Source organism: Danio aesculapii, chromosome 13, assembly GCF_903798145.1.
Source record: "Danio aesculapii chromosome 13, fDanAes4.1, whole genome shotgun sequence".
NCBI classification, from domain to species: Eukaryota; Metazoa; Chordata; class Actinopteri; order Cypriniformes; family Danionidae; genus Danio; species Danio aesculapii.
The window spans coordinates 49873046-49894979 of NC_079447.1; the positions used below are offsets into that span (position 1 = coordinate 49873046).

Sequence of the window (21934 nt, forward strand, 5' to 3'; positions counted from 1 at the left end):
GTAAGTAGATCACTCTCAAAACTTTCCACTTTCATAATATTGCGCTCTCAAGATAATTTGCCCTTTTAACTAAGTCCCTGAGTTTTAAATGAATCAAAAAAGAAAATGCTTTAGATGCTTAAAGTGACACTTGAAGAGCATTTGGCTAAGAAAAGAGCCTCTTGGATTTATGCTGCTCAGATGCACAGCGGCCGTCGACCACAAACCATCAGCTTAATAACACAATAAATTAAATGGACTCATAAAATGGACTCAAACACTTTGTGCAACCCTCACTTCTTCAGTACGTCTTAATGAAATCAATACACTGGACGTGGGCCCATGTCCTAATGCAAGGAAAACTAGATTACATTGACTTGTATGTCTGTGTAATTAAATAAGAGCCATACCGAGGAGCTGCGCACGGTTATTTACTATTCCGTTTACTCACTGGGGTTCAGTAAAGAGCTTGTGTGTGTGCTGTATTCAGAGATTTGTTGAAATCATATTTGACTGACCTTCAAATACTGCCCGAGACTTGTTCATGTGCATTTTAAATGATTTCTCATTGCATTTTTAATTTAATAACATTAAGAAACTGATGAGTAAGAAACTAAATTGACATTAATTATAAAAAAGGTCTAATTTTATCAATTTAAAACTCATTTGTGAATATGAAAGTTACAATAAATGACTTCAATTTGCTTGAATATATATCTACAACACACAAGATAATCTCTTATATGAGTATTTAGGCTCTCTGAGACCCATAAGAGCATTTACTAAAATAGTGTAAATATACAGTGCATTAAAGGGGACATATTATGGAAAAATCTATTTTATAAGGGGTTTAAATACATTCGTGTGGCAGGAGTCTATGAATATAACCAGCTTCAAATGATAAAAATGTATTAATTTTATCTTTTAGAATCTTACTCGATCAAAACAGTCTGCAGAAACACTTTGATTGACATTCTCCGTTTGTACGTGTCATCAGAGGGGGAAAGCCCCGCCCATTAGTGACGATCTCTCGCTCATTAGCATAGGAAGTTAGTCTTGTTTTTGACTCTGCCACTATGCTGACGCACAGGCATTTGTAGCTCCGCCCACTTTTGAAAAGAGCACACTCATTTAAATTTAAAGCGACAGTCACCAAAATGGCACAATAGGATCAAAGCCTAAAAGGGTCCAATTCAGAGAGTTATAAACCATTATTTGTGTTGTATTTTAAGCTGAAACTTCACACACACACTAGGCACATCACCTATTTGATATCTTGTTAAAAGGGGCATAATAGGTCCCCTTTAAGTAATTTCTTTAATGCTAAAAATTGTGAATTGTGTAGCTCGATTGGTGAAGCAATCATAGATTTGTTCACATTTTAACACATGCACTGGTACAACGTGTGCCTTGAAATGTGTTAAAGTAAATATTGTCCGTGCGCATTTTATATAGGAAAAATAATCGATGATTGTAAGTAATTCACACACTACATTTACATGAGCCTGCATTTTAATTGGTAGAACCAATCATGCGTTGGTTTTGTGATAACAAACGGAACATAACATTGTCATTATTTTTATCTCCTCTAGATGGCGCTTAACCTTAAATTGTAACAGTAGATTCAAATTACCACATTTATTTTTGGATAAGAAAACTCTTCTATAACCTCATTGAGTATTCATGGAAATAGGGCGATTCAATTCCTCAACGTGTTATTTGGACCTACAACGACTATTTAAAAAAACAATAATCCAAATTAAATGATTATTATGTCCCACTCCCTTTCTAGTAATCTATATTCAGTGTGAGAAGGGCTTGATTTATTAAGGTGCATTCAACTAACACGATATGATGGTATCACCAATCAAAATACACTAACAGGACCGTTTTTACTCATTGTGTGAACCTTGTAGACAGTCCCTGACCCGCTAATTTTCAATTCACAAACATACATTCCTGCATTTTGTAGAGGCTTTGAAACATGATTTTTGTGCATGTGATGTGCTCGACTTATTGAAGTGTATTCAATTAAATAAATCTGATGGTATCACCAATCAAAATACACTAAATGGACCGTTTTTACTCAGCGTGTGAACTTTGTAGACAGTCCCTTACCCACTAATTTTACAGCTTCAAATTCACAAAAATACATTTTGTAGAGGCTTTGAAACATGATTTTTGTGCATGTGATGTGCTTGACTTATTGAAGTGTTTTCAATAAGTTCAATCTGATGGTATCACCAATCAAAATACACTAACAGGACCGTTTTTACTCAGTGTATGAACTTTGTAGACAGTCCCTTACCCACTAATTTTACAGCTTCAAATTCACAAAAATACATTTTGTAGAGGCTTTGAAACATGATTTTTGTGCATGGGATTTGCTTGACTTATTGAAGTGTATACAATTAAATAAATCTGATGGTATCACCAATCAAAATACACTAAATGGACCGTTTTTACTCAGCGTGTGAACTTTGTTTACAGTCTCTTACCCACTAATTTTCAAGTTCCCAATTCACAAAAATACATTCCTGCATTTAGTAGAGGCTTTGAAACATGATTTTTTAACATGTGATGTGCTTGACTGTTTGAAGTGTATTCAATTAATTCAATATGATGGTATCACCGATCAAAATACACTAACAGGACCGTTTTTACTCAGTGTGTGAACTTTGTAGACAGTCCCTTACCCACTAATTTTACAGCTTCAAATTCACAAAAATACATTTAGTGGAGGCTTTGAAACATGATTTTTGTGCATGGGATGTGCTTGACTTATTGAAGTGTATTCAATTACTTCCATATGATGGTATCACCAATCAAAATACACCAACAGGACCGTTTTTACTCAGTGTGTGAACTTTGCAGACAGTCCCTTACCCACTAATTTTCAAGTTCCCAATTCACAAAAATACATTCCTGCATTTAGTAGAGGCTTTGAAACATGATTTTTGTGCATGGGATTTGCTTGACTTATTGAAGTGTATACAATTAAATAAATCTGATGTTATCACCAATCAAAATACACTAGCAGGACCGTTTTTACTCAGTGTGTGAACTTTGTAGACAGTCCCTTACCCACTAATTGTACAGTTTCAAATTCACTAAAATACATTTTGTAGAGGCTTTGATACATGATTTTTGTGCATGGGATGTGCTCGACTTATTGAAGTGTATTTAAATAAATAAATCTGATGGTACCACCAATCAAAATACACTAACAGGACCATTTTTTACTCAGTGTGTGAACTTTGTAGACAGTCCCTTACCCACTAATTTTCCAGCTTCCAATTCACAGACCTGCATTATGCAGAGGCTTTGAAACATGAGTTACAGTATTTTTGTATACATTTAACTGTTGAGTAGTAAAAATTGCCGGCGCAACCCTAAGTAAACCACAAAGACAACTAAATTAAATGTATCTAATGAGAATTAAACAAAGCACATCATTATTCAAGACTGTTCTCATCTATTAAATATAAAATTTCAGCTTTTGCCATCAAAAAGACATTTTAGGCAACCTCAAGTTAAGAAAAACTGTATCAAATGTCATTTGTGCCGACAACCATTAGAAGTATGAATGAGGTTAATTGAGTTTTTAATGTGATTAATGTGATGATATTGAATGTGTGTGTGTTACTTGTGTTTTGTGACATGTGATGTGGACGTCGATGTAACTGTAGATAAAATCCCACTTGTGAATACTAAAGAAAGTCAAAGTAACAGTGAATGGTGTAAGTCGGTATGTTTAAGCTTTGAGACTCACGTCAGGATATTCCTTAACAGGCACATAGAGTTTCTCTTGGAGCTGAACGATGGGGCCGACGGCGTCCGGGAGCTCGGAGCTTCTCTTCTCCGTGCTGCCGTTTAACGTGTCGTTGTACATGTCCTTTCGTACCCTGCTGATCTCTGAAATGAAGAGAAAGCACGTGAGTTACTACTACAGGATGCAGAGAGAGCAAAAACAGGATTAGACCATACACTGACAAGCTAAACGCTACATTTGCCTCACCCGTAGATTATATATAGCTTTAATGTGGCAGTAAAAGAGTGCCAATGCTTTCTAAACACTGCTCTTAAACCTAATGAACCATTGAATATGCTGAAGGGTCTACGGTCACGTAACAAAATAGCATGTTACTAGATTAATATATATTCATTCATTCATTCATTTTCCTTCGGCTTAGTACCTTATTTATCAGGGGTCACCACAGCGGAATGAACCACCAATTATTCCGGCATAATTGCTTAATTAAAATATGAATTTCTGAGTGATTTATTTTTGAATAGTAGTGTATTTATGTATTAATGGTATTTGGCAGTAATAATTCTACATCGTTTAATGTGACAGCAAGTGTAAATGAAATGTGTTAGCTGTTCTCAGGTGCGACTCAAGTGTGATCTCCTCTAAACTGTAAACCACAGCAGTGTGTAAGATAAACATGTTTTAATGTGAAGACGAGTGACATGCTAGTTTGATGAATACTATCTTGAATATGAGAGCTGCTTTTTCACTGCGATGTTATGGCTAAGTGTTATTTTAACCTTCATGCGCATTAGCTGTAGAGCAGCAGAACCATTTATGTTAACTTCATTGACATTGATTGGAAAGTTTAAAGGTCTTGTAATAACCCCCAGTGGCACTCCAGGTTTTTTCAATGAGTATTTCAATATAAAGAGTTGAAGGATGGAAACCAGTTGCTATTGATATGCCATAGTCCATTTTACCTCCACTACTGAAGTCAATGGCAACTGTATCCCACAATCTTCAGAATATCGTTAGTTATATTTTATATTAAGGTAAGAAACTAGATTGCTATTCATTTAAATACTGGGTATTATTAATTAATATACTTGCTATATGTTTGGGGTTATATTGTGGGTTAAGTTTAGAGTTAGTTACATTCAGGGACGTCGCTAGACCCAATTTACTGGGGCACGTGCCCCAGTAAACATCGCCATGATTTACTTCATATGCAAAGTGTGTTTATTACGAGTGGTAATCCCAGAATAAAGACGTTATTTTCTATGCGCAACTGAACCAACGCTGGTGAAAGCAATGTAGTGTAATCAAACAGCAAACTGACGCATCTCCGCTGATATGCTCTTTTACTCCCTGTGCGAGTCCCGATTGTGAACATACACACCGAAAAAATTACTTGCTGCTCACGCGCCGCTCGGGCGTTGTGAAACCGGCGTGGTGACGGCACGCAGTGAGTTTTGCAAGTCAACAAAACTAAAGCTTTAATAATATGATGATCTTACCAAGCACGCTTCCTGACAGATTTTTTGTACAAGGTAAAAAGGAGGGGTGACGAGTCAGGGAGGAAAGACGTAATAAACCTAATTCTCTGCCATGTGTCAAGTCTAAGACAACAGATAATTACATAAAACATCTTTTTTGTATTATTTAGAATTGTCTAAATAATTTCATTCAAATGCAATGAATATTCATGCAAAAGATTTCTTAAATGATCTTAGCATCACTCTAGTTGTGTCTTTACATTGTTTTCTAGTTACATTTAGGATTAATTTCTGTTATTTATTTAGAATAATAATTGTATAATAACAATAATACTTTTATTTATTCATAATAAATATATTTTTAAGTACCAAAAAATGTTATTTATATATATATATATATATATATATATATATATATATATATATATAGTTATTTATTTGTTTATTTATTTATTTTTCATTTATTTATTTATTTTTATTTTGGGGAGGGGGGGGGGGGCGTGCCGCAGTAGAGCTTTATGTCTAGCAATGCCCCTGGTTACATGTAATAATGCATAATTTATTGTAATTACTATAGTAAGTGCATGGAAGCACGTTAACTCCATCAACTTAAAGTGTTACCATGTCTCATTTTGTGTATACAACATACAGAAGATAATTAAAATGGTTTGAAAGCACTTGTGGGTCAGTAAATAATGAGTAAAAAATAACTTATAATGGTTTGAAGGCGACGCGGTGGCGCAGTAGGTAGTGCTGTCGCCTCACAGCAAGAAGGTCACTGGTTCGAGCCTCGTATGCGTTTCTGTGTGGAGTTTGCATGTTCTCCCTGCGTTTGCATGGGTTTCCTCTGGGTGCTCCGGTTTCCCCCACAGTCCAAAGACATGTGGTACAGGTGAATTGGGTGAGCTAAATTGTCTGTAGTGTATGAGTGTGTAAATTGGTGGTTCATTCCGCTGTGGCGACCCCAGATTAATAAAGGGACTAAGCCGAAAAGAAAATGAATGAATAATGGTTTGAAAAATTGTCAGTAAATAATGAGTAAAATTACATTTTTTGGACAGAACAGACTTCAGGGTTGCCTTTTTTTCATGCTTGACATTGCATAATTATTTCCATAACTCATAATTTTCACAGGGCTAGCAATTAATCCTAACAATAAAGCAGCTGTTTCGCATTGTACATTCTTAAACCTTGGCTTCACATCCCTAATTTGCATATTTGCGCTGTCAGACTTGGATTGAGATTTTTTTCTTCTTCTGATTTCAGGATAATATCATGAATATGAGCACCGCCGTATAAAGTTCAAGACTCCAGACTACAGTCTGACATATTTTTGGCCAGCGATTGTCTCCGAATCGACATTTAGCAGAAGACAGCGGCAACCACCTCGGCGAGAGCAGAGAAGAGGAAAATGACAAGACGTGGGCAAAGAGAGCCGCTCTGTCTTTGAACAGCTGTAAAACCACAGAAGATCTTTTAAGAGGATATGACTACTTTCTGGATAACCTCGGGAGACTTGTACTGTATATCCATTTTGCCTGGAGGCCTGGTAAGAGCTTTTTCTCGCCAGAAACCAGCTTTTTTTCCCCTCCTGAAGTACCAAAGAGCAGCAGAACCAAGAGTTTTTCTAAAAGTTCATTCTTTTAAAAGCAAAGAGCTCGCTCTATCTGCTACTGTAGATTAATCATAACGCTGACATGTCGGACCACAGTCATCAACCTGTTGCTCACACTACATAAAAAAAGTATTTCTAACTTATTTCTAGCCTAAATACCTAAAAATACCTAAAAACTCTTCAATCAAGAAGTATTTTCCAGACAAGTAAAACAAATTTCTGAAGGATCACATGTAATACCAATGATTAACCGTTCTCTTTTTTCCCCTTCCTTTAGTCAACTTGGATTTTGGTCTTCTCGCATTTTAATGTTCAGAAACTTTACAGAAACTTACAGAATCTTTTCTTTCTTAGAGTTCTTTGTCTTGTTTCTAGTCAAAAACACCAACAAATATTAAATCAAGAAGCATTTTCTAGACAAGTAAAAAATATTTCTGCAGGATCACATGTAATAACAGTGATTACCCAGTCTCCGTTTTCTCTTGTTCTCCTCCAGTAAACTTGGATTTGGTCATCTTGCATTTTAATATACAGAAACTTTGTGGAAAATTACAGAAGCTTTTCTTATAGCTCTTATAGTCTTATTTCTAGTGCGAATACCTCAAAATTCTTAAATCAAGAAGCATTTTCTAGACAAGTAAAACATATTTCTGATGGATCACATGTAATAACAGTGATTACCCAGTCTCAGTTTTCTCTTGTTCTCCTCCAGTAAACTTGGATTTGGTCATCTTGCATTTTAATATACAGAAACTTTATGGAAAATTACAGAAGCTTTTCTTATAGCTCTTATAGTCTTATTTCTAGTGCGAATACCTCAAAATTCTTAAATCAAGAAGCATTTTCTAGACAAGTAAAACATATTTCTGATGGATCACATGTAATAACGTGTATGTGATTACCCATTCTCCGTTTTCCCTTGTTCTCCTTCAGTGAACTTGTATTTTGGTCATCATGCAATTTTACGTACAGAAACTTCAGAAGCTTTTCGTTCTTAAGAGTTGTTGTCTTGTTTCTAGTCAAAAATACCTAAAAATTATTAAATCAAGAATCATTTTCTAGACAAGTAAAACATATTTAATATCAATTATAATAAATAATACAAGTTCGAAATAATAAAATAAAAGATAAATAGATGTAAATAATAATAATAATAATAATAATAATAAATAATAATAATAAATAAAAAATATAATAAGATAATAAAATAATAAAATAAATAAATAATAATTAAATAAATAATAATAATTGTAAAATAAATAATAAATATAAATAAAAAAAAGTAATAAATAAAATACAAATAATAACAATATAAATTATTAAATTAATATAATTAAATAAAATAATAAATAAATAGTAAAATGAATTTTGAGTGAACTATGTCTTTTAGGAAAAATAGCACTTCTTACATGGTAATGCATTCATTTAGTGAATTTTTAACCAGGTAAAAAAAAATTGTCTTGTTTTCAGAAATAATAAGTCAAAACTAAGTGAGTTTTTCTTTAAAACAATCTAAATAATCTGCCAATGAGGTTTTTATTAAGATTATTTTACATACCCTATAGGCTCACTATATTTTTATTTTTAAGGAAAAACTCACTTAATTTTGACTTATTATTTCTGAAAACACGTTTTACTGGAAACAAGACAAAAACATTACTTTTATTTTTTGCAGTGTGCTTATGCTTGCTTCTGTACATTAAACTGTGACACAACCAAAATCCAAGAATGCAGGGGAACGAGGCAAAACGGAGAACAGGTAATCACTGTTATTACATGTGATCCTTCAATTACTTAATAAAATGAGTAATAACTGTCCTATTCTGAAACCTAGGTCTACTAGACAGTATATCATTCCCGAGGAGAAAACAAGAACAAGAGTGACACAGAGAGGAAGCCAAGGCTCTAATATAGCGAGAAAGGCGATTAAAACCACTAAGTCTGTTAATATTTCATATAAGACATTAAATATCCCAACCCCAACCGCTGCCACTGTTGTTTAATTCTATTACTGGATGAAGAATCCCCTGTTGCAATACTCAGAGGCAAATTGAAGAGGTCGGTTTGAGGGAGAGATGTAATTACAACGGATATCGCACAGACTCGCTACACTCGTGACAACGAGGACACACACAGAACGCTCACTATTGTGTCCTTTCTGAAATGCATATGCTGTGAATGTGACTCCTCTTGTGAGGTCATGGGGAATTTGGCTTGAAATTGTAATTACATCTAATTCGAGCAATTAGAAAAACAATCACGGGACACAGCAGATGTGCTTTTGGGCACTGATTAAGAAAGCAAGCAGTTTCAAGATGCCACAATGTTTTTAAGTTATTGGCTGACATACTTTTTAAGTTTTAACTGCAGGTGGGCAGTCTTAAAGGGATAGTTCACTTATTATTTACTCAACTTTACTCTTACTTGAACACAAAAGAAGATGTTTTGAAAAATGTTAGAAACTGTAGTCATTGACTTCCATGTTGTTGTTTTACTTCAGATGGTTTTTATTTTCTATGAAGTCAATGGTTACCGGTTTCTAACATTTTTCAAAATATCTTCTTTTGTGTTCAACAGATGAAAGAATTAATTGAAGCAGAGTAAATAGTGAGTCATTTAAATAGTAATAAATCAATAATAATAATAAAATAAATAAATAATAGTAATAAATCATATTATTACTAAATAATACAAGTATAAAATAATAAAATAAACGATAAATAAATGTAAATAATAATACATGATAATAAATGATAAAATAAATAAATAATAAATAATAATTGAATTAATAAAATTATTATTATTAATAATAATACTAATAATAATAAAAAAATATGATAAATAATAATACAAGCATAAAATAATAAAATATAAAAGAAATAAATGTAAATAATAATAATAAATAAAAATATAATAAATAATAATGCAAGTATAAAATAAAAAGAAATAAATGTAAATATTAATAATAATAATAATAATAATAATAATAAATAATAATAATAGTAATAATAATAATAATAATAATAATAATAATAATAATAATAATTAAAATATACAATAAATAATACAAGTATAAAATAAAAAGAAATAAATGTAAATAATAATAATAAATAATATTAACGATAATAATAATAATAATAATAATAATAATAATAATAATAATTAAAAAATTCAATAAATATTACAAGTATAAAATAAAAATAAAAAATGTAAATAATAATAATAAATAAATAAATAAATAAATAAATAAATAAATGAATGAATGAATGAATGAATGAATGAATGAATGAATGAATGAATGAATGAATGAATAAATAAATATATTTTTGGTAAACTATCCCTTTTAGGAAAAATAGATCTTCTTACATGGTGATGGATTCATTTAGTGAATTTTTAACCCTGTAACGCCTGACATATGAAATAAAATTAAATAGTTTAATGAACCTTTATTAATCAAAATCTTTTTTGTTGTTCAGTGTTTTATTTAATAGTACAACAAACTATTATGACACATATATTATAATTTATGAGAGCCCATACAGTACATTTTATTGAGAGGCTCAAACAAAAACAAACATGCAATATAGAGCATTCATTCATGCATTTCCTTTGTCTTAGTCCCTTTATTAATCAGGGGTCACCACAGCGGATTAAACTGCCAATTTATCCAGCATATGTTTTACGCAGCCGATGCCCTTCCAGCTGCAACCCATCACTGGGAAACATCCATACACACTCAGTCAGTACAGCCAAATTAGTTTATTCAATTCACCTATAGCGCATCTGTTTGGACTGTGGGGGAAAGCAAAGCACCCGGAGGAAACCCACACCAACAGGGAGAACATGCAAACTCCACACAGAAACACCAACTGGCCCAGCCGGGGCTCAAACCAGTGATCTTCTTGCTGTGAGGCGATAGTGCTAACCACTGGGCAACCGTGTCGCCCGAAATATAAAGCAGTTCCTGATATTTATATTTTCAAAAGATGAAATTCTGACAGCTTGAAATGTAAATCAATGAGCTCTTCATAACAGGATAGCAGACTACTTACAGAACATAAATGACTATATCAGTTATCACTCAATACCTTACAAAAATATTAGTCCTAGAAAGATGATATTGAAATGCTTAGTTTGATGATCAAATTACCGTAGCTTTTGTTGTGGGGCCAAATTTTTTATGAAATGCAATACAATGATGATTGAAAGATAAATATTCCTCAAAAGCATATTTGAGACTATCTTTTTTTCTGAATTAGATATGGATATAAATATCGATGAGGATAGGAGAGCAGACCAAAATTATGATCGGTTCTCAGGATGTAAATCATATTTCCGAATGAAGGATCACATGCAATAACAGTGATTACCTGTTCTCCGTTTTCCCTCGTTCTCCTGCAGTGAACTAGAATGTCCACATTAATATGCATGTATTTTTTATTTATTTTTAATGTATAACCAACTAAGCTGAAGCAAGACATACTAAAAAGTTTATTATTTACTATAAAAATATCATCTATCCATCAGACAGCAGAATGCATGTAGTAAATTAACTGCGACAATTTTTTCAGCAAAGTTTTGAATGACTTGATAATATAGAGGCCGGATATACAGATATAAATATTGATACGGATAGGAGAGAAGGTCAAAATTATTATCAGTTCTCTGGATGTAACAAATACATTTCGACGAAAGGATTATATGCAATACAAGTGATTACCCATTCTCCGTTTTCCCTCGTTCTCCTGCATTGACGTATTTAGATTTTTTTAATAGTATAACCAACTGAGCTGAAGCAAAGCATACAAAAAAGCTTATATTTGCTATAAAAATATCATCTATCCATCATAGATATGCAGCAGAATGCACGTAGTAAATTAAGGGCGATAATTTTTTATTTTTTTAAAGTTTTGATAGTCTTGATAATAGTAAAAATACTAAAATGTTTATTATTTGCTATGAAAATATAATTACATTAACAAAATACATAATCATAATAAATCATATTATTAATAAAATAATGCAAATATAAAATAATAAAATAAACGATAAATAAATGTAAATAATATTAAATGATAATAAATAAAAAATACAATAAAATAATAATAACAAATAAATAATTTATAAAATTATTGAAAAATTATAAATAATAACAAAAACAACAACAACAATTTTTATTTTTCATTTTTTAAATAATTTATTTATATTAAATATAATAAATTATTATATGAATTATATTTTATTATTATATTAATAATAATAATAATAATTATATTAATAAATAAATATAAGATTTTTTATTATTTGCTATAAAATATCTATCCATATCCGTATTCCTGCAATAACAATGATTACCCGTTCTCCGTTTTTCCTCGTTCTCCTGCATTGATGAATTAAAAATATATATAAATCGCATAACCAACTGAGCTGAGGCGAGGCATACTATAAAGCTTATTATTTGCTTTCTGTTCATCAGACAGCAGAATGCATGTAGTAAATTAACTTTTTTCAGCAAAGATTTGATTGTCTTGCTAATATAGAGGCCTTATAAAATCAAATAAGATAAAATTGGTTTTGCTAAGGTTAAGAGCACATTACTTGACCTCAAAGCTGATAGATGTGAACAAATAGCCACAATTCTTAAAATACAATGCTTAAATAATTAGATTTAACTTTTATTTTCTGAATTAGATATGGATATAAATATCATTGAGGACAGAAGAGCAGGTCAAAATTATTATGAGTTCTCTGGAGGTAAAAATATTTCTGACTGAAAGATCACATGCAATAACAATGTTCACCCGTTCTCCGTTTTCCCTCGTTCTCCTGCACTGATGTATTTTCAGTTTTCAATTGTATAACCAACTGAGCTGAAGCGAGGCATATTTAAAAGCGTATTATTTGCTATAAAATATCCTCTATCAATCATAGATATGCAGCAGAATGCACGTAGTAAATTAAGTGCGATCATTTTTAAATTTTAAGCAATTTTTAATACAGTTTTGATTGTCTTGATAATATAATAGGCCTATACAAAAGTTGTGCATCAAATATGATAAAGTTGGCTTTTATAAGGTTAAGAATACATTACTTGACCTCAAAGCTAATAGATGTGGACAAATAGCCACAATACGTCATCTAATGTGGTCTAAGCAATCTACAAAATATTCAGGCGGCTGCCCATAATAATAGCCTGTGGACCGAGGCTGCCTTGGACAGACACTTCAGCTAAACGTCTGTTTAATGGTGGTCTAGGCTCATCTCAATAAATCGCAGCTTAAAAGAGCCCTGTTGATGGCCATAAGTGAAGTACAGGCTCCGGGCTTTATAGCAATGTTGTTATCAGAAGTGATTTAAGCTTTTCGCATTGACATTGAAGGCCGCCGCCAAGAAAGACAGTGGCATTGAGCGCCTTTCCTCGGAGACTGATGGCTGTGGAAGTGTGTTTTCTCAACTCAACTGTGCAGCCGTGGCTCATGGATCCGTGAAAACGGATGTAATTATTGGTGAATGAGTGCCGCTTCTAGACCGGTTTCTTTCCATTAACTTAAGAAGCCAGGTAATTACCGTCGCCTACATAAATGGAAGGTTCCACCCATAAAACATGAAAAGAAAAGATGGATTTCTTCAATGCTTACCATTAGATAAAACAGTACTTAAAGAGGTCAAATGATGATGATTTTTTACAAAAGCTTACTATTTTATTTATTGGCTTTCCTAGAAATCGTTTGCATGATTTTATGTCAAGTCAAGGTGAGGTTTATTGTCGTTCTGCTACATGTGTGGACATACAGTGGAACGAAATGATGCCACGGTGCTACATGCAGAAATGTAATCTTAAATATGAACATAACACTGAACGCAAGAGCTATTTTAAACTTAAACATAACCAGCCTGATCTCACAAGTAAACGTAAGTATTTTATGTTTTGTCAGTTTAGTGGCTAATTCGAGTTCAGTCGTACGAAAATGTACGATTTTAAAATGAGGTGTGTCAACAAACCCACCCCTAAACCCAACCATTATTGGGTGATGAGCAAATCGTACTAAATTGTACGAATTAGATCGTACAAACTCATACGAATTAGCCACTAAATCAAAAAGTTACTAACTAAATACATATACTATGAATACTTAAACTATACACATAACTAGGGCCAGACAGAATCTGCGGATATTTTTTGCTATTTCTGTGGAGAATTTTGTAAAAAATCTGCGGATTTATGCAGAATGATTTTGGAAGTATCATAACTAAAAACGTAATATATCAAATAAAAAAAATACCTTTAATAACGTTTATTTAAGGTTTACAATTTTCCCAGTGATGGGTTGCAGCTGGAAGGGCATCCGCTGCGTAAAACATGTGCTGGATAAGTTGGTGGTTCATTCCGCTGTGGCGACCCCAGATTAATTAGGGACTAAGCCAAAAAGAAAATGAATGAATGAATGAATGAATAATGTTTACAATGCAAATCCAATTAGATCCACTTATTTGGTAAACAAAGCAAGTCTCTCAAAGCAGATCTCAAGTTTCTATTGCGAGTGCCATTCACGCCTGCTGTTCTCACATAAATCCACCAGAGGGCGCTGTAAACTGACTGACTGACTGATTGACCGACCGACCCAACCCATAGTGTTTTCAAAACTAATCCAAAAAACTAAATGCCCTCACTTGATTTTTACCACATTCTTACCCTGTTATTTACTTGTTTATTTACTTGTTTATTTAATTTTTTGCCTCTTGTTTTTGTTTTGCCTACTTTATGGAACCATTCATTCCCAGACTCGAATCCCATCGTTGCGGTCAACTCCGCCTTAGCGTCTCAAGTCCTCTGATGTACATGGCGAGCTACTGGACAAACTGACAACACCGTAAAAGCCGTCCACATGGAGATAAGCAGATAGCTGGTAGACCAAAAAGAAACAGAAGCCATCTGCGGTGTCATACCGCCCCGTAGCGTTCATTTTAGAGACTAAATGCAGCCATACGTAGCTCTGGCTACATAATTCGTGCTCTTCAGAAATGTATACGGAGGTACATTTTCACAATGAGCCTGTGTTAAAAATTATATGGTTTTTCCTATAAGCAATCTAAATAATCCGTCAATATGGTAGGCAAAATAATCTTGTCTGTTTGATACAAGACGTTTTTACTAACCACATTAGCAAATAATTTAGCGTGTTTTTCATTCATGCATACACACACACACACACACCTATAAACGTTTTATCATTTAAATCACAAAAACTCTGCCTTATCCACTAAGCAATGGACTTTATCAGTCAAATGAATAACTTGCTCCCATTATAATCATCAGTAGTCTACAGTATGGCTGAGGCGACTATAGTTGTCAGATATTCAGAGAATTAAATCCTGAATCTCTACCAGTTGACTCATTTCTATGGCTGCATTGTACGTATTATCATCCCACCAAAACCCATTCTAATGCATTTATTTGAGTGTCACGAATCGAATAAAATGCGCACGCACACACACACACACATATATCGTGTGTGTAGGCATGGCTCTGATTGTGATTTCAATGACAAATTGGCCTTGGCACCAAGTATCCTGTAATGATAATGATAAAAACCAGTCAACCCGTCCAGATTCCCACATTAGCATGGCAAATACACCCGAGGCTGTTAAGTCCCTGCCACTCAGTCTGTATATCACAGCTGAGATGTGGAGGATTAGCCTCTTCCGCTCTGGAGCAGAAAACGCACATGCAACAACTGTGAATTAAGCTCCATTCTCCTCCAGCTTTTAAAGGCTGAGCTAGTCGGAGCCGTCAGTTGTCATACCGTTAACAGCTGTAAAAGCTAGAGCTGTCTGATATCAGAGAAAAACTGACATTTCTATACTTTATTTTTCTGCCGTACAGTTGAGAGGATAATGATTAGCTCTACTGTGAAATTTGTATTCTTTTTGTCACAAAGTGACGTTTAACAGAGCACCATCACAGTATTTCTGCTATATTTTCTTCCTCTGGAGAAAGTCTTCAGTTTTGACAGAAATAAATGCAGTTTGTAACATTTTTGATACAAATTTTGAAGTCATTAGCCGCGTTTCCACTATCGCGCCTAAAGCGAGCGAGCCAGGGCGAGCCAAGGCCAGTCGCGTTTCCACTATCACTTCCGGGGCGTAATCGGGCCAAAGCGGGGCTTGCTTGGGGCCAGCGTCTGGCCTTTTTCGGCCCGCCGAATACCTTGGGCCAAGGAGGGCCAACTGGGGCTTCGGGGCGGGGTTACGTACAAAGGCGGAGTTTTCCTGTCAGGTAAAGAGGAGACAAGATGCTTTCTTCCCTTACATTTGTTTTGCTATCGCGCTTGATCAACTCACTAAGAAGAAGAAAAAATGGATAGCAGACAGTACTGGTCAGTTGAGGACACCAGGGCTCTTCTGAACATTTGGGCCGAGGAAAATGTTCAGAGGCAAATAGACGGCGTTTGCAGAAATGAGGACGTTATCAAGTACATCGTACATCGCTGTCTGGCCTTACACCAACAGACCACAAACAGTAAAAAAGCAATCGCTTCGGTGTTCTCCATCTTCCAGCTCTCGTAGTGATGCCAGGTTGTGTTTGTGGTTATAATTTGAGTTTTTTGTTCCCGCTGAAGTGGGCGGGTTGTGTGACGGGTTGTGTGACGTTTGATTCGGGGGACGTTCTGGGGGCGGTGTTTGCGTGACGCGCTGCGAGCAACTAGCCCGACAGTGGAAACGCGACATGATTTTGGCCTCATTTCTCAACCTCCCGGGCTACTGGCCCGGCCTGGCCCGATTAAAGCCCTGGCTCGCACTGGCCCGATAGTGGAAATGCGGCTAGTATTATTAGCCCCCTTAAGACATACAGCTGAAGTCAAAATTATTAGCCTGTGATTTTTTTCTTTTTCAAATATTTGCCAAATGATGTTTGCTTAGACAAAAGTCTTGTCACTTAACAGAAATAATGTCCAGTATAGAATATAAAGTCATGCTGCAGTGGAAACAGAATGAATATTGTGTCTGACTCCATCATGAGCTTGGAGGACTGCATCCATACATCTCTGCAATGACTCAAATCACTGATTAATAAAGTCATCTGGAATGGCAAAGAAAGCGTTCTTTTTTATTTTATATATTTTTTTTTTTATTTTATTTTATTTTTTTTTTTTTTTTTTTTTAGTCATTTAGCAGACGCTTTTATCCAAAGCGACTTACAAATGAGGACAAGGAAGCAATTTACACAACTATAAGAGCAGCAGTGAACAAGCGCTATAGACAAGTTTCAGGACTCCCAGAGTTCATCAAGATTCTTTGGATTCATCTTCAATGCCTCCTCATTCATCTTACCCCAGACATGCTCAATACTGTTTATGTCTGGTGACTGGGCTGGCCAATCCTGGAGCACCTTTACCTTCTTTGCTTTCAGGAGCTTTGATGTGGAGGCTGAAGAATGAGAAGGAGCGCTATCCTGCTGAAGAATTTGCCCTCTCCTGTGGGTTGTAATGTAATGGGCAGCACAAATGTCTTGACACCTCAGGCTGTTGATGTTACCATCCACTCTGCAGATCTCTTGCACGCCCCCATACTGAATGTAGCCCCAAACCATGATTTTTCCTTCACCAAACTTGACTGATTCTCTGAGAATAGGTCTTCTGCAGTATTTGTGATGATTGAAATGCAGTTCAACAGAGGATGCATCAGAAAAATCTGCCTTCTGCCACTTTTCCAAATGATTAACTAGAAGTCAAGTTATTATGTGTTGCTCTTACAACTGGAATCGATGGGTAAGTGTAGAAAATATAATAGAGCAAACATGCAATATAATTCAATAAACTGTGCTTTATGGTTTTCTGATGAGTTTAACACTTTTCAAATACAGTACAAAAAATTATTAATCAAATGTAAAATAACACTAAAGTATTCATTGTGAATGTATAGAGAAACTATATACATATATACAACTCTAACTAAACCTGAAATAATTCTGCTCCTGAGCAGGTAACATAACAGCTATAGCAACTTCACTACCACAAGCATATATTTTTGGTAAGTTGGCCATTGATTTCACTAATTTGGCAACAGTCAGACGTCATCAGGAAATGGTTTGAAATTACACTGAGTAAAACAAACAGTGTTCCATTTGGGATGACACTAAACATATACTATGCTGTTGAGTGAGTAAGTACATAGTGCATGAGTGCATAGTGTGCCATTTGGGACGCGGCTAAAAACTTTAAGTAAGAAATGCATTGTTTTGCAGTGTATTTGTTTGGTTATGTCAACTCTAAACCTACTCTTCAACTTAAACTGAGTTTAGCTTCACGCAACAGGCCACTGGATACAAAAAACTTTTTCTCCAGAGCAGTCAAACTCATTTACGGCACAAGCTCAAAGCCCCGGCACTCGGAGGACGAGGCTGATTTAATTACACTGTCTGATCATGTCGGACCACGAGGAGACGTTTATAGATGCTACGTTTGAAGGCATAAGCAGAGGAGAATGCATGATGTGCTCCGGGTTGTTTTCCTCGTCGTGGGCTGATTAGGGAGGGCTGAACGCTGGTCAGATTGGGCCTCGGACCCGAGGATGATTAAACTGTCAGTGATGATTTATGGACAGTGTTATTACAGCATTTTAAAAGCGTGTTTTTAGTGATTTGTCAGCTTTCTTGCCCTCAGAATTCAATCATTTTGCTTGCGCCGGCCTCCGGGGCTGGACGTAGCGCTCTAGTGAACACGCAACAGCCACCTGCGCACATACTGATACACATTCTGGCACACATTACGTGCACAGACTTACACACACAAGCCGTCGTATGATAGATCCACTCTACATAGGCTCATTCTGAAAACGTACCCCTATATAGATTTCTGGAGATCACGAATGATGTAGCCAGAGAAACGTATGGCTGCATTTGGCCTTTAAAATGAACACTATGGGGCTGTATGACGCAGTTCCTTTTCTTGCTTACTTGCTGACCGCTTACGTTCGTGTGGACAGCTTTTCCGCTGTTTCCAGTTTGTAGTGTTGAGCAAACTACTTGAAAAATGTACTGAGCTAAGCTATTAGCTACTAAAATGTAGCTTAACTACACTAAAAGCTACCCCCTGGGAAATGTAGCTAAGCTAAAAGCTATTTAGCAAATGTAGCTTAGCTATATCTAAGCTATTTGTAATTTTAATTTTTAAATTGAAGCAACTTCAAAGCAAATCAAGCATATCTTAATGATCAATAAAACTGTCAATGAAACATTTGAGGCAGAATTGTTCAGTTCAGTTATTTACTGCAAATAATCTGCTGTCCCAAACAGAAACATTTTATAGAATATAGCAGCAAACACAAATCCAATAAAACCAGGTGTTACACATTTAAAATACTATAGTAATTTATAGTAAAGGGAAATATTTAGGAATGAGCATTATATTGAATATATATTTACAACTCTTTATTAATAAATTACACTACATAATGTAGTATCATTAGTAACTAATCCCGAACTAATAGTAATTACCATAGTATACTTTAGCCTTTACTACAGTAAACTATATATATATATATATATATAAACCTCCTCTCCCTCAGTTATCTTTCCATCAAGCAAATTTCTCGCGTTAGCCTAATTGGTTGGTGATGTCTCCGACCAGAGCGAGAGGTGGCAGTAACATACCAAAAGGTTTGTTGTCGACCACTGAAAAACCGTTCATCGTAAAGAAATCGTCATTCTCGCAAACATATGGGTTTACTTTCATCGGCTAGACACCGGCCTCACGGCTCTGTGAATGTCGGTGCCATCACTTATTGAGCCGCGATGGGTAAATGTAGCTTGTGATGACGATATCGCGCTACTTCACTAATAATATAGCTTCACTACTGAAAAGCTTTTTTAATTAGAAAGTAGTTAAGCTAGTAGCGTCACTACTTGCAGCTCTCAAACTGATTGTGGTAGCCCAATGCTTTCAGCGGCAGAGAGGTTTAACGTAACTGGTAGACGTTGGTGCGGCGCAATCAAATCAGAAAACCAATCAAAAGCATCAGAATAGCACTGCTTTAATAAATGGCCTTAGCAGAAGGCATCGTGTTTATCAAAAACAGGCAAAGCAACAGATTACATTACATCAATATTATTCAACATTTTTAGATGTAACCCCATTTGTAATCTTCAACATTTTCATATGTAACTAATTTAATTACACATTTTTTTTTTCTCAGTAACTGTAACGAATTACTGTTAAAGCCTGGTTTATACTTCTGAACCAAGTGATCGGTGTGACCCACGGTGCAAGTCTTGCACGTAGCAGTGCATTTATACTCCTGCGCGGTGTTTCTGTTGCTCTGCGATAACACTTCCGAAACACTAGCTGGCAGTAGGTGTTTATGTTTCTCTGTGTCGAGTTTCTTCGCTGGTGTTTTGGTTTTTCTGAATGCTTCCTTAATGTACAAGTGACTCAAATTCGCTCATTTTGAGGCAGGAACCGGCGAACGTGCAACAACTTTAATCATAAGGTAAACACATAACAACAGTCTCCATCCGGAGCTCCTTTACGGGACTCCACACTTGTAAACACTCGCTGCATCACGCTCGCGCGGCCCACACTCGTCAGCGCTACCAAGCTGACCAATCACAGAGCTTGCCCAATGCGTACGTGTTACATTTTTTCAGAGGTATGCGTCAACGTCGCCGACGGCAACAGCGAGGGGCTATGCGTCCACGCGTAGGCTGTGCCGTAGCATACGCGTGCGCTTCACGCAGAAGTATAAATCAGCCTTAATGCTCGTACACACCAGGATGCTTTACGTTTGCGTTTCTCGTCAGTGTTTTTCGAGATGTTTTTCTGGATTGAAACCCAATCGATTTTCACTGGCGTCGAGCAGAAAAGTATGCGAAATCACTCCGAGACGTTAGATGGCGCTACACAATTTTAAGCTTCTGATACCCGCTTGTAACACAGAAGAAGACAGAAAGTTGACATGATTGTTGTTAAAGTTACTGGCGATTCAAACAAGCATGGATGATTCAAGTAGTAGCGTCTGTTTTGTTTACCATTGCAACAAGCAGCTCCACATTCATATCGCCTCTGGGTATCTTCTTCAATATGCGCTCGCATTGACAGTTTTGCAAATGAGCGCCTCCAAGTGCTGTTTACTGTAACTTTAGCGGCTCCGTGCACTGATTGGTGGAGAAGGAAACAAAAAAAATGTCTAAATGTCTAAATCTTATCTCCTTTAAACAGAGGAAAAAAATATACAGGAGGACTAATAGTTCTGACTTCAACCGTTTGTCTCGCCTATCCATTCAAGCCCCTAGAAAGGAAACAGCACTCATCTACATCCCAGCCCAGTCAATACACACGATCCATCCTCTCTGTCAGTACAACACAATCTGCCTTCCAGATCTCCCACAATCACACTGCTCTTTCAGCGGCATTGCAAACTATTAGCCCAGGCTGACAGCGAATGACCCAGATCAGATCAGCACATCTCCAATGGTAATCACAGCTCCGCTCAATCTGCTGGAGAATCAACATCACTGCCGACACCGTCCTCGTATTAATCAAACAGCTGGGAAATGATAGGGTCCGAGCGGATGACAGTTTGAGCGGAGATGATCGCCACACGGTGACATCACACAGAGCTTTACAGCTGAAGTCAGAATGATTAGCCCTCTCGTGAATTTAGTTTCCTTTTCTAATATTTGCTAAATCATGTTTAACAGAGCAATGAATTTTTGTAGTATTGTAAGATTGGGTTTTCAAACCACAGCGGTTCAAACTTTAGTTCTGCCAAATGACTAAAAAGTTATAGTCAGTATTGATGGTAAAAAACTGTACATTCTAGTCAAACCATTCTTCTGCAATCTTATATCAGTATTAATAGCTATAAATGTGGGCGAGCGTTGTTATTATGTGATTGTATTGTATTGCAATATGGAACAGTTAAGTGTTGATGTTAAATCAAAAGTAATTCACAAATACTTGAAAATGAGATGATTTAATGACAATAATTCTCTATGGTTACAACTGAATTAGTTACAAAATAACTGTATAAAATGATCAAATATGAAATGATAAAGCATATGATATAAATTGTACCCAGCTTAAATGTAAA

The 21934-nt window shown here is 35.4% G+C and overlaps 1 protein-coding gene across 4 annotated transcripts in view; it reads right to left on the minus strand.

Annotated features, from left to right (window-relative positions):
• The window catches only part of LOC130239452 (KH domain-containing RNA-binding protein QKI), a 201764-nt gene that overhangs the window by 140815 nt on the left and 39015 nt on the right, over positions 1-21934 (minus strand). For all 4 annotated transcript variants that reach the window (XM_056470659.1, XM_056470658.1, XM_056470657.1 and 1 more), the window contains exon 2: positions 3752-3894. In XM_056470659.1, the coding sequence (XP_056326634.1) occupies positions 3752-3894 (143 nt within the window). The remainder of the gene's footprint in view (positions 1-3751; positions 3895-21934) is intronic.